This window comes from Babylonia areolata, chromosome 25 (assembly GCF_041734735.1).
Source record: "Babylonia areolata isolate BAREFJ2019XMU chromosome 25, ASM4173473v1, whole genome shotgun sequence".
NCBI classification, from domain to species: domain Eukaryota; kingdom Metazoa; phylum Mollusca; class Gastropoda; order Neogastropoda; family Buccinidae; genus Babylonia; species Babylonia areolata.
Window position 1 is genome coordinate 21,348,984 of NC_134900.1, and position 14,292 is coordinate 21,363,275.

The 14,292-nt window shown below is 40.8% G+C and overlaps 1 protein-coding gene across 1 annotated transcript; it reads left to right on the forward strand.

Moving 5' to 3' along the window:
- The first annotated feature begins 124 nt into the window (after positions 1-124).
- On the forward strand, positions 125-13,021 carry LOC143299906 (piercer of microtubule wall 1 protein-like). Its single transcript, XM_076613414.1, has 4 exons — positions 125-222; positions 1,501-1,540; positions 11,329-11,458; positions 12,360-13,021. The coding sequence occupies exons 1-4, from the start codon at positions 214-216 to the stop codon at positions 12,430-12,432; spliced, it is 252 nt and encodes an 83-aa protein (XP_076469529.1). The 5' UTR covers positions 125-213; the 3' UTR covers positions 12,433-13,021.
- Positions 13,022-14,292: the final 1,271 nt, after the last annotated feature.

Here is a 14,292-nt window from a genome sequence, read left to right on the forward strand (position 1 = left end):
TTTTTAGTTGCTTTTATTTTTATTTGTAGATATACTAAGTATTTGTCGATAACAATTTGGAAGTTTTTGGTGACCATATTGTAGAATATTTTAGTAATGATAACGAAAACCATAATTATTTCCATAGGAACTTAGTATATACTTCCGGTTGTTTGCTCCCCGGTTCACCAGCTTAAAACAACAACAACAACGGCAACAAAAAAACATTCAGACATGGAACAGGTAAAGAAAATAATTATAATCGGAATATCGGACTTATTTTACCTGCGATAATACTGGTTGTCAAAGCTTGAGTTTGGTTACAGTATTCGGTGTAAAGCAAATGAATAACTTCATTTTAAAGTAGACTGAATTAAAAATAAATAACTTAATAAGCAACAACTACATGACTGAACAACTCTATCATTATTGTCGATCGTCATCTTCATCATGGAAATCTATGTGGATATAATTCCAAAAGCAAGATTCAATCACTTTGAATATGTTGACTGCGATATAATCCAGAATCAATAGAGCTGACCACGTCTAAACTTGGAAAAAGTTAGAATAACAACTGATGGGAGTAATAAGCCAGGCTTAAGTAAAAGCCACTACGAACGGCTACTACTCCAACTATTGCTCCTTTCACATTCCTTTTATTCTTCCATTATTCTGATGTCTTCATTAAATGACGTTTAATGAATGCACGCACTATCTGTGTTATTACAACATGGTAATATCAGTTTAAGCATGCACAAAAATTGCATGTAAAATAGGTACAATAATTTAGGATGGTCATTTTGGTAGGACTTTAACAAATGAGCTAGCACTGCATCGCAGCACAACATTTATAGACAAAAATTATGAAAATAGGGAGGGTGTGCAGGCCCATTTTTGTCAGATTTTTCTCGGGGTTCCCTGGTTATCTTTAGCGAGAACTGCATGCACATGTGCGTCTCCATTTCCTTTTTTTCCAGGTCACCAAAAGGCTAAAATTTCATCATGGAAATCACTGTTCTTACGAAAGGATTTTGAACATTTTCAGTGACTATTTTTGCAAGTTTATAAGATATATTTGGTTTTATGATTCCACCCATTATTTGCTTTAGTGTTCAATGTTTACTTTGAATGTGTTTCTTGTCATATATATGCCATTACGTATTCAAATTGATCCATTTATAAACTCTGCCGAAAAGTTGTTGGAGCAAAAGCAGTGCAAACTCAGAGATGCCAGTTATGGCGGTGGACTGCCTATGTCATCATATGACCTACTTCTCGCACTGCGAGTGATGAAAAGTCCACCACAAAAGCGGGCTGCACACCCTCCTTAAAATGAAAATAAAAATTGTAACAGGAAGGGGGTCATCATTGTGATTCATTGCTACCACTGCTACCATTATCACCATCATTTTTGTTATCATTATTACCTAAAAAGTGAACATGTTACACAATGATCTTTATTGAATACCACACTGGAAATCCTTTAGATATATATTTATATATATATATATTTCATTGCAGACTACAAGCACAGGAATAGGAGCTGGGACTGCGCCACCAGGTAAATTTCAGTTGTCTTTCTTTGGTGCATCTCTCTCTCTCTCTCTCTCTCTCTCTCTCTCTCTCTCTCTCTCTCTCTCTCAACACATCACATATATATATATATTTATATATTGCCACTTTCTGACAGCTAATATTAATGATAGCAGTGCTTATTTAACATCTTTCCCCCATCTGTTGTACCAGTTTCAGCCAACATGCTTGTAGACATTGTTAAATTATGAATCAACTCTCTCTCTCTCTCTCTCTCTCTCTCTCTCTCTCTCTCTCTCTCTCTCTCTCTCTCTCTCTCTCTCTCAAAAGCCTTTTGTTTTAGTTAATTACTCGAAAAATGAAAAAGAATAGGAGGAAATGAAGGAACTGGATTGGAAAACTGAAGATCATATGCATTGGAGACTGATCTTTCTCTTGATTGAGAGAAAAAGTGTGTGTGTGTGTGTGTGTGAATGAAATATTCATGATCAGTTTGAATGTGTTTCACTGTTACCTAACACCAGTATGAATGTATGCGCATGACTATATGTTTCTATACTTTATTTTGCTATTCCGCACCAAACTATATTGCACTGCATTGCCCTGTATTATAAGTTTTGTTCTGTGCTGTACTTACTATACTTTGTGATACTGTACTGTTCTGTTCTGTTTTGTATTGTATTCCATTCCACTCACTTCATCAGGAATTGTTTGATGTTTAAATGTTGACTAGTTTGCCAACTATAGCATTGCTTCTTTGAAACATCAATCAGAAAAAGAATATCTGGAGTGGAAATGCACTTGAAGTTTGAATCTATGATAAATGTATACAAAAATGAAAAAAAAAAATGAAAAAAAAAAAGAAGAAAGGATTATTATACAAATTTACAATGCATTTTTTTCCTTTGAGCATATGATGCATGGATTCTGTAGCACATCTTTATGATTTTTGACGGGCGCAGTATCTGAGTGGTTAAAGCGTTGGACTCTCAAGTCTGAGGGTCCCAGGTTCAAATCTTGGTAACTGTGCCATGTGGGTAAAGGTTGGAGATTTTTCCTATCTCCCATGTCAACATATGTGCAGATCTGGTAGTGCCTGAACCCCTTACATGTGCATACACATACAGAAGATCAAATACATGCATTAAAGATCTTGTTATTCATGTCAGTGTTCGGTGGGTTATGAAAACAAGAACATACCCAGCATGCACTACCTCAAAAATGGAGTATGCTGCCTACATGGCAGGGTAATTAAACAAAACGGTCATATACATAAAATGTTACATATCTGCCTGAGTGTGTATGTTTACATACCTGAATTCTGATCGAATGATACAGGAAACGAATGATGAGCGCCCAATGGCAGCCGTCAGTCGGCTTAACTCAAGTAGGCAGCATGTTTGTAAAGTGCTCAGAGCTTGGTCTCTGACCGAGGATAGGAGCTATATAAGAATCCATATCATTCATTCATTCATTTACGAATGAAAAATAATTTTGTGTAGTCTTTTTTCATTGTTTATCATATGTTTAGGTTCAGACAGAAAGTTAAGGATCATAAACAACCCAGGGAATCCTGTAGCCTCATGTTCCTATCCTCCGGACATCCACCTGCCCATAATGGGAGGGAAGCCTGTGCTAAGTTCAGGTTTTAATCAGTGTTGCCACAGTGCTGTTCAGTTCATTGGTGTTGTTTTGGTTCCTTTATGACAAATTTGTCTCATGTTTTTGAATACAGTAGGAGTGGTTATAGCTGACATATGGATTTTTTTTTCAAATTTGTGATTTTGTTTAATATGGGTATATTTTTTTGCTTTGGAGAAGAGCTGTGTTTTCAGTGATAACCAGTATTGCTTTATTGTTAAAACTGTTGACTTAGTTCAATTTCTATAAAATAAATCAAACCCCAAAAGCTGAGAAGGTGATAAAAATGGTTGCATTGTTAACTTTTCCATGTGATTTCTCATCTGACCAAGGCTGGTATTGAACTGGATTGACCTGTCCAAATGAACCAAATGACTATTTTCATTTCATCGAGAGGTTCATTGTTTCAAGGAAAGTTTGTACAATGATAAAATTTTGCTTGCAAAAGGACAGTCTCTTTTTCTATAGTGTTTTCCTCTCTCTCTCTCATCTATTTATCTATCTGTTTGTCTGTCAATTTATCAATCTATCTATCTATCTATCTATGTAGTTAGCTAGCTAGCTAGCTAATGCATGTGTGTGTGTGTGTGTGTGTGTGTGTGTGCTTGTGTGCTTGCATAAAATCATTCATTTTGTAATTTAGAGTATAAAGTGCTCCTGTCTGTTTCAAATTCATTACAGGCTCTGCTCATTCACATTCCCTCCAGGACCCTTCGATCATCTGCTGACACCAGGCTTATTCAGCTTTTCTTTCACATGCAAACAACATGGCCATTGAGCTTTTGTCTTTCTCAGCAGCTAAACTCTGGAATTTTCTCCATACTCTCTCTGACACAGTCAGTTCCAAGTCTGTCAGGTCAGGCCTGAAAACATATCTCTTTACCCATTACTGTGAGTATGATTAAACTATCCCTTCCCTGCCATTTAAGAACATGCTGTTTCCATCCAGACTGATTGATTGTGATATGTTTGCATGAGGAGAAAGAGAGGGTGCGTGAGTGTGTGTGTGTGTGTGTGTGTGTGTGTGTGTGTGTGTGCATGTGTGTGTGTGTGTGTGTGTGTGTGTGTGTGTGCATGTGTGTGTGTGTGTGTGAGTCAGTGTATGTCTGTGTATGTCTGTGTGAATATATGCATGTGTGTGTGTGTATGCATGTCTGTACATGTGTGCATCCCTTTGCATGTATATGTGTGTGTGTGTGTGTGTGATATAGTTTTACTTGTTATCTCTTTTTGCATTATACACCATGCCATATTATTGTCTCTTTGGTGTTAATTTTTGCAGTTAATGTAAAGCACCTATAGCGTTGGAAGGCACTATATAATTATAAAGTTCCAGTATTATTAATGAATCTTCTTATTATTATTATGATTATTATTGTCATCATTATCATCATTTATAATTCAGCATTTTGCTGTTTTCTTGATCTCCTTTATTGTTGTTTTAAGCTTTAGTTGTTTCTGATTGTTTTTTGGGCATGCGCTTGTGTGTACAGAGCATGCACATGTGTATGCATGCATTTGTGTTTTGTGTTGTGTTCATATGTATGTGTCATGGATTGTGGTAATATTCTTATGGTTTGTCTTTTTTCTGCTTTTTACTGGTTTTCAAAATATATTTTAGTATGGTGTACTTTTTTCTATTTTTTCTCTTTATTTTTTCCTTTGTTGTCTTACTTTAGTGAATCATGTTTGGGGGGCACATTATCAAGTTAAGCAGAATTATCCATTTGTATTGTTTTGTATGTAAATTAATGCTTTGCATTTTTTTTATGTATCCAATATGTGTTGTTTCTTTTGTAGCCATTTATGTAACCGAGTGGTTCTAATAGGGGACGGTAAAAAAGAACTAACTAATGATTGATTGAATGTATTAAAGGATAGACAAGAATTCCCATGCACAGGCCAGGAACATATAGAGGCCAGTCACAAATGGGTTTTTCTATTGTTTTATTTACAATAGTTATGAGAATATAAGAAAAGAACTAAGAGGAAGACAATGAAAGAAGAACTAAGAGAAAAAATAATGGAGAAGAGAATAGAAGAAGATATAAGAAGAGAAGACAGTGCCTGGAATGACACAAACAAATGTCATTAGCACAACATGTCGGCACAAGTGAATAATAAAGCACATGCATACATATTACATGGAAAGACTACCACTTGGTAATATATATGTGTGAAGACCAAACACTGACATCAAATGACATTTCTAATACATTTAAATAGTGCAGTTAAAGTGATTGAAGCTATGCTGATTTAGTGAAAGTACACTGACAGTATAGATTAGGTAAAGCTTATACTGTGTCAAAGTGACTCAAATGAATCACTTTATCATGTTGCACTATACTGGAGTAAGCCGTATAGGAGAGAGCATGATAAGTAAATTACAATGAACAGATTGATACATATCAGGTGGTTTTAACCAATAACTGATATTAATCCAACACTATCTTGTAATCACCACAACAGAATACTGCACACATCTTAGAGTACTGAGCACACTGTAGCAGTACAACTGATATCAGCATGTAAGATAATACCTGAATAATAAACAAGATAGAGAATCAGTGGCTTAGATATAATACTGGCAAACTGACAGACCAGATAGTACGTGAAGAACCATCATGGCTTAACCACTAAGTGGTGAATGAACACAAGTTATCCGTTGCATCAAAGCCAAATATGAACATAGCTAAGCTTGTACTCAACATTTAAATCTCCTCCGCTGAAGCAGGATAAGGAACATAACCTTTATCAGTGACAGTAGATGAGAAAGAATGCGTCATCCACTAGAACATTCTGGAACAAACTATCTGTGTCCCGAGACATCATTGACTGACATTAAGAAGAGTCAAATGGAATACTGCTCCAAGCATATGACATGGCGATTATTTAGATCAATCATGGCCGAACTGTGACAACATGTCAAAGCAATAACTGAACAAAGCAATATCAACATACTCATATGAACACAAGTACTGTGTCAAACAATACAATTAACAAATCATCAGCACATTTTACACACTGTACTTACAGCGATACGTAGCGAGATGTCAGCCGTTGTGGGAACACACACGACACACACTGCTTGCGATGCAGCAAGAGAGAGAGAGCGCCTCTGGTCAGATGACTGACCAGGTATGAAGTGACCACTCATCACTCACTGTGCCAATTTATGCAAGTTAAGCGGACTGCAAAGACAATCACGTGTGCTGCGAAGCAGATCGGCTCAAATCAGGCCAAATCCGATGACAACTGTGTTTCTGACAAGGTGTTCAGTGATAGATTTCTAAATGATTCCTGAACTGATTTACATTGGATAAGTTGCAAAAGAAAGAGCTCAACGCCTACTTTCTAATGAGTATAAAATGAAGTGTTGATTATTTACGATGAATTTATAATCTTAATTTAAGTCACTGAACACGGTCAGTTTTTACAAGCTCGTCGCTGAAAATTACAAACTGTGTTAAATCAGTTTAATGTAGGCAAACATAAATGAAATAGATTTAAAGATGGAATCGCAATGATTCTGCCAGTATATAATACTTGTAGTTTACTGATCTGACAAAAGAGATATTAATTAAATACTGTGGAGCAGAAACACAGATTCCAGCTCAGCCAATAGCGTACCGTGACACTGGTTGAGCAGTGAGGGGATTGTCTGGCGAGGAGGACAAAATGACGTAAGCAGCTTTGCATTCAAACCGGGAATGGTGTCACACATTCTGCGTGAGCCGTTGAAGTCCGGCGGGTTAGCTGCGAAAACTGACGTCGTCTGTTAATACAGCTTGTGCGTGAAACAGTTTTTTTGAAGCAAGCAGAGCGCTTGGTCACACTTTTATGACATGCTTAGCTGATAATCTTCTGAACACAATTTGGTTATGATGTTAACTCACAATTTATTAATGTCCTTGTAAGATTATGCATGTGTTGCAGTCGGTTTCTTTGACTATAAACAAGAAGCAAAGAGTTTTCAGAATATTGTTGGGATAGTTACAGCGTTTGTGATACTGTGTTCTCAAAACAGGATTACTGTAGTTCTCTCCATGTTGGTTCTTCACAGTACATTGTTCATAAACAGCAGAAAGTCCAAAACTCAGCTGCCCATCTTGTATTGAAACGCCCAAAGAGTGACTATATTCTATAAACTCTCCATACATTGCTTGCATGCTTTCCCTGGTTCTCCACCAAACTATCTATCACATTCCAACAAGACAACTACATTCATCATTAGACAATCGCATTCTACCAAATTTCCTCTGTTCTGACTAAGTCAATGATCCTTCGCATTAACTGCTCGTGTTCAGTAGAACTCCTTGCCAAATGACACTCACAGTCCATTTCCACCTTCAAAACCAACCTCAAGACTCATCTAAAACAGGTTTCAATTGAACTCCTGATGCCTCTGACAGTGTGGGTGTGGATGTGTGTTTCTGTTTTCAGTGTGTGTTGCTGAGGTGTTCTAAATACTTGTATAGATGGGAGGGAGAAAGAGTGGGACTGATTTGTAGTTGTAGTTGTGGTTGGGTTTGCATGGTTTGGGTGATGTGATGAAGGCAATTAGTTTTGAATGTTCAAATTCGTTTTTGGGTGCTTACTATGGACATTGAGTTTACCTTTTACTTTTGAGGCAATGTTGTGTCATAATTCGTCGTGTGTGCTTCCTTTGATGGACCAACCTGCATGTTTTGATGGATGATGTTATTTATTGTATGTATATACATCACATTAGAACTGATGTTTGTCCTTTGGATTTTAAGATGATGATGTTCATCCTTCGGATTCGATGATGACAATGGCTTAAAAAATCAGATGGAATATTGGTGGTTGTGAGTCCAGAGGTGACTGATAAAGCCAGTCCGGGTCCTGAAGGCTCACCCACATGTAGGACACAAATGAGTGGGTGCTGTTGTGCCAGTGGATGCTGCTCGGGCCTTGCACATAGCATGCTTTCACTGCGCCTCGGTGATGCGCCTGGCTTCAGCTGCACGGGTTCCTGTGGTGATCTTGCTGCACCAGGCTGGAGGGTCTTGAGCAAGCGTCTCTCATGTGTTCATGTTGACGCCCAGGTCTTTTAAGGATGTTTTGAAGCAGTCTTTGTAGAGTTTCTTCTGTCCTCCAACTGAACGCTTGCCCTGGCACAGCTCTCCGTACAGCAGCTGCTTTGGCAGTTGACTGTCTGGCATTCTGACCACATGTCCAACCCACTTGGCTTGGGCTTTCTGCAGGAGGGTGTAGACGCTGCAGAGGCCAGCTCGTTCCAGGACTTCTGTGTCGGGGAATTTGTCCTGCCACCTGATGTGGGGGAGTCTGCGGAGACAGCTCAGGTGGAAGCGATTGACTTGTATGGCATGTCTGCTGCAGACAGTCCAGGTTTTGCTGGTGTAAAGGAGGGTGGTAAGTGCCACTGCACAGTAGACCTTCAGCTTGGTGGTAGCGCTGAGTCCTATCCGCTCCCAGACGTTCTCACGGAGTCGTCTAAAGACAGCACTGGCTTTGGCGATCCTGTTCTTGACCTCAGCGTCTATGTTCACTGTGCAAGAGAGCATGCTGCCCAGGTAGATGAAGTTGTTGACTGCCAGGAAGTTCTGCCCCTTCACTATGATTTGCGGCTCCTGGTATGTCTTTCCTGGGGCAGGCTAGTACATAACTTCGGTCTTTTTGGTGCTGATGGTGAGATCAAAGTTGTCACAGGCTTGTGAGAAGCAGTCCATTTCACACTGCATCTTCTGCTCAGTGGTGGTGGCGTTGAGTGTGCAGTCATCAGCAAACAAGAAGTCTCTGTCATATTTGTAACAGCCTGCAGGTGCCTAAGGTTGAACAATCTCCCGTCAGTCCTGTACCTGACATGGATTCCTTCTTCACAGTTACGGAAAGCATCTGTCAGCTTGGTAGATGGTGGTGGTGTGTGTCCATCGAGATCGATGATGACCATCGTTGTCATCCAGCTGGGGGATGGGGGGAGGGTGGTGTGGGGGGGAGGGGGGATGCTCATGAATCTATCTGTGAATGCGCAGATGGCTGAATAGTCCAATCTGCGCACGAAATGTTCGCTGACAGTCGGGGCAGACAAAGGCAGGCATATCATTGTCAGGGAGCTTGTTTGCCCGTGACTTTCTGGCCTGCCTCTTCTGAACAGCTGCAGCAGTCCTGTTGGCCTCGCACAACTTGGCGCCTTTGTGCACAGCAGCGCGCCATTTGTCGCGGACCACTGCAGATTTCTCCCAGGAGTCAGGGTTGATATCAAACGCTTTGAGAGAGACTTTCAGAGTATCTCTGAAGCGCTTCTTCTGACCTCCGTGTGATCTCTTCCCTTGTTGCAGCTCGCCATAGAAGAGCCTTTTGGTTAGCCGATGGTCTGGCATGCGCGCCACATGTCCAGCCCAGCGAAGCTGGGACTGCATCAGGATGGTGAAGATGCTGGGAAGGGTGGCTTTTGCAAGCACCTCTGTGTCTGGGGTCCTGTCTTGCCACTTGAATGCAGCCTTGTTTGACGCCGTTTGTCACTGAGAAGGTCTCTGACTCGTCTCTTTCATCCAAAACTTTCACCATCATGCCGTCGTCAACTGCTGGACAATTGTGACGAACTTGCCAGGGCAGCCAAACTTCTCCATGATCTTTCCCAAGTCTTCTCTGCTGACCGTATGAAAAGCCTTGGTCAGATCGACAAAGGTCTTGAAGAGGTTGCTTTGTTGCTCCTGGCATTTTTCCTGGAGTTGGTGTGCGGCAAAATTTATGTCCGCAGTCCCTCGTTCAGCACAGAAGCGGCACTGGCTTTCTGGGAGGAGACCTTGTTCAAAATGTTATTGAAGGCGGTTGAGAAGGACACCGGCCAGAATCTTCCCTGCAATAGACAAGAGGGAGATGCCTTGGTGGTTGTCGCAAGACTGGCAGTTGACGTTCCTCATGTAGATGTGGACTATGCTGGCATCTTTCAGCTGTTGCGGGAACTGTCCCTAGTTCCACATGGACTGGAAGAGTTCAGTCAGCTTTTCCATCATGGCAGGGCCACTTGCTCTGTATAACTCACCAGGGATTGCATCGGATCCTCAGTGGTGCTTTGCCACAGGAGAGTTGCTTCACTGCCTTCCCGACTTCATCTTCCGTGGGAATGTGTCGAGGTCCTCGTTGATCTCTACCTGGGGCAGGTGAGCAATGGCCTTGTTGATGTTGGCAGGACAGTTGAGGATGTTGTTGAAGTGTTCAGCCCACCGCTTCAGAATCTGCTTCTTCTCTGTCAGCAGCTGGGTCCCATCTGCGTTGAATAGGGATGAAAAGCCGGAGGACTGGGGTACGTATACAGCCTAAAGCGCATCGTAGAAGCGCTTTGTGTAGTGGCTGACTGTGTAGCCTTGGATTTCATCCGTCGTCTTGCTGAACCAGATGTCCTGCATATTGCAAAGTTTTTTCTGCACCTTTCTTTTTGCGTTATCAATGGCATCTTCCTTTGCTTGTGATGTGGGGTTGTTATGATGCGCTCTAAACAGTTGATTTTTCTCTGTTATCAGTGCCTCTATTTCTTCTTCATTCACATTGAACTAGTCTTGGTTTTTCCGGGTTGCTGATCCGAGATGTTCGAGGGCAGTCCACTGTTCCTCAGTGCTGGTCCCGTCTTCCTGTGGTGTGTCTGGCAGTCTGCCTTCAAGGTCGTCGGCGAGTTCTTCTGCAACCATACTGCTTTTCAGCTCAGTTGGAGACATTCAGCTTCTTTGCAGTCTTCTGACTTTGGGGTCTTCTCATGGGCAGAATGCCTGAACTTGGACACAATGAGGCGGTAGTCGGTCCAGCAGTTGGCACTACACATGGCTCTCGTCACTCAAATTGGAACTATCGTAATTGTAAAGCGTTTGGAGCAAAATATTATGATTACTATTATTAGTAGTATCAGTATTATTGTTATTATTATTATTATTGATAACTCAACCGCAAGTCTGAGCACAATTTTTTTAAGTTGGGAGATATGTGTTCAAATGAGCCAATAGACAGAGGAAGAGGAGAGACAGTGGAGAGAGAGATGGGGAGGTGCGGGAGTAATGGGTGTGTGTGTTTGGCGGGGAGGAGGGGGCAGAGAGACAGAGACAGACAGACGCACAGATAAATCTGCTGTGAATAAGACATACAATGCAACAAGAAGAACAAGTCATGATCACTCCATGAACGATGGCTGTGTGGCAGGCTGGACTCAAGGATATGGAGGCAAACCCCAGCACCCAATGTACACCACCTCCTCCAACAACTACGGAGCCAAGGCCCCCTCTGTGCACACAGTGCCCACCCAGTTCTATGCCAAGTCACAGCAGTTCAGTCAGGGGGCTGCTAAACGAACAAGTGTCCTAGGGACAAGAACAGAAACATATTGTTCACTTTTTAAAGGATGATTTTAGTTTTAAAGAACTTTTGCCGATTCTTTATCTATATGTATTACTTAGGAATGCCCGATCTTATAGTTTTGGAATGATTTTACTATAAACTAAGTCTCATTTTTTCTTTTAAAAATCTACATCTCAAAACGTTTTTATACGAGTTTCCATAGATATTCTGTTTCTCCCCACTTGATGCTAATGCTATATTTTTGGTTGTAGTTTCACTTGTACATGAAAAGTTGTTCCCCAGTTAGGTGAGTTGCTTCTCGCATGTGCTGGTAGTGTTTCTGTGCTTTCTGTTTCAGTTTTCAGTTTCAAGAAAGTGTCAAAGCGTGTACACTGATCCATACACACTGTTCTACATTGTGCTGTTAAAAAAAAAGATGAAAAAAAAAGGAGCAGATGCCTTTTTTTTCACATAAACCCCTATATAATCAGGCCTTTAGAGTCTGACCTGGGTTTGTGTAAAACATCAACATGGTTGGTGCCTATGGGTTCTGAGGAATAGAATAGATATCACTTGCTTTGGATGTGGAACAAAATGTGGGTGAAGGGTGGTAGGGGATTGGGGAAGGGAAGTGGGAGAAGGTTGGTGGGGAATGGGAGCTGGGGGATGGTGGAAGGGTGGTGGGGGAGGGGGGAGGGGTTGGGGGAGGGGAGTGGGGGATGGTGGTGAGTTGTGGGGTAAGGGTGGTGGGGGATGAAGGGAAGGATGGTGGGGTTAGGTTTATGTGGTTTGAGGGAGAGGGGGATATGTAATAGACTGTATTGTGTTTAAGATTACGATTATTATTGTTGTTGTTCTTTTATTACTGTTTGTATGAACACTGAATCTTTTGTTTTTCAGCATTTGGGACAGTGTGGAATGTACCGCAATTACTCCCTCAACACAGAAGTGGACAAGAGCAAAGTGTAACAATGCCTGCACTGCATCAACACTATCTGTCATCACTGTTCTTTCATACATAGATTATTGAAGAATGCTTTGTCCTTCTCTGATAATCTCTACATGAAGAGCGGCTGTCAATTCCTTCCAGACAAGCTGTCTGGTTTGTATCAGATAGTTTAATGATGACTGGCAGCCGTAACGGCCTTTGGATAAAACTGTCTTTTGTTGGAAACAGAATTAACACCTGTCGATCTGGAGACAATACGGAGAGGGAATAACATTTGAGGGCATATTGAGTATCATCATCATAGGCTTATGAGTTGACTATTTCATGTTTCGTTCAGTCATGTTAAAGATATTTGCATAATGTGGATTCCTGCTCTTTTTAATGATACAATTTCTCTATCTGGACTTTAGTCTGTGATACAAAGTTCTTTCGTAGTTGTCATTGAAAACTGCTGTATTGACTCGCCCGAATTCTTTTGTTTGTCAACAAAGTGAAGAAAATCATGAAATGTATATATATATATATAAATACGAAAAGAAGAAGGGATCGCATAGATTTACATTTTGTGAAGAGAATGTGGCAAAATAAATGTTGTGGTGTTGATGTGGATATAGAATGGGTCTTTCTGCAGTATGTGCATGTGCACGTGTGTGTGTGTGTGTGTGTGTGTGTGTGTGTGTGTCCTTCTGTGTGCGTGTGTGCATGACTGTTTATGTAAACAAAATAGTATGCACCTCCTTCTCTATCACACTCAAAAAATACATGACAGTAAATTTCAGTGCTAATCATTCTGTTCACAACACATTTTCTCTCAGCGCGGTAAGCACACAACGGGCACATCTGTAACATTGATCAGGGCAGTGTTGCAGTGGTGGCCTTTGGGTAACGTGTTTGCCTTGGAAGCGATAGAACTTAAGTTTGCGAGATGAATCTCACAATCCCAGAATTTTCTCTCCATCCATTGGACATTGAGTAGCGGTCTGGACGATAGTCATTTGATGAGACAGTCCCGTGTGTAGCATGCACTTAGTGCACAGAACAGAACCCACAGCAACAGAAAGGTTCACTGGGTTTATTCCAAATTTGGCATTGACAAAGCATTTCCAGAGAAAATGAATTTATCAAAGTTTACCACACAGACAGACATGCACATCGACACATAGATAAGTGAACGCTGGATTATTACATAGAATCAAAAACAGACTGCCAACAAAATTCAACAGACTTAACGGCTATTGCAGTCAGTATGCTTTAAAAAATAAACAGGGACAAAACAAAGGCAGTTATATTCTCCAAATATGATCAAGTGCTTCCACATTTTTTTCAAGAGTGGAAAAGATACCATAAACATATCTCATCGATATGAATATCATGGAATAATTTTCCACAAACATAGAAGTTTTGAATTTGCCCAGGATTATCTTACGAAACAAGCGTCAAAAGCAGTCCATACTCTAAGGCGCTGAATTATATAGAGGCAATAACATAAAAGTAAAAAAAACATGCTGAACTTTCTTGGCTCTTTGACAACCCCTCTTTGCCCACGATTTCTCGCAATCCCACGATTTCTCTCGTTTTGAGAGAAATCGTGGGATTGCGGGTAGTGTGGTCATCCCCCTCCCACGTTTTCTCTCGGCGAGAAAGCGTGGGAAGTCCCCCCAGCTTATCTTTATCAAAAAAATTTCCTTTGTCATGAGGGTCGATTTCTTGTCTTTTATCAACACAAATATTAGAGAAAACTTAGAGAGAGAAAAGAGAAAGAGGGGGACGACGACAACGACAGTCATGATAGTGATGGTGACGTTAGTGAGGACGGTGACGGAGTTGCACAGCACTGGTTTAAAAAATGTGTACTGAATGTGAGTGGGTGTGAAAGTCCA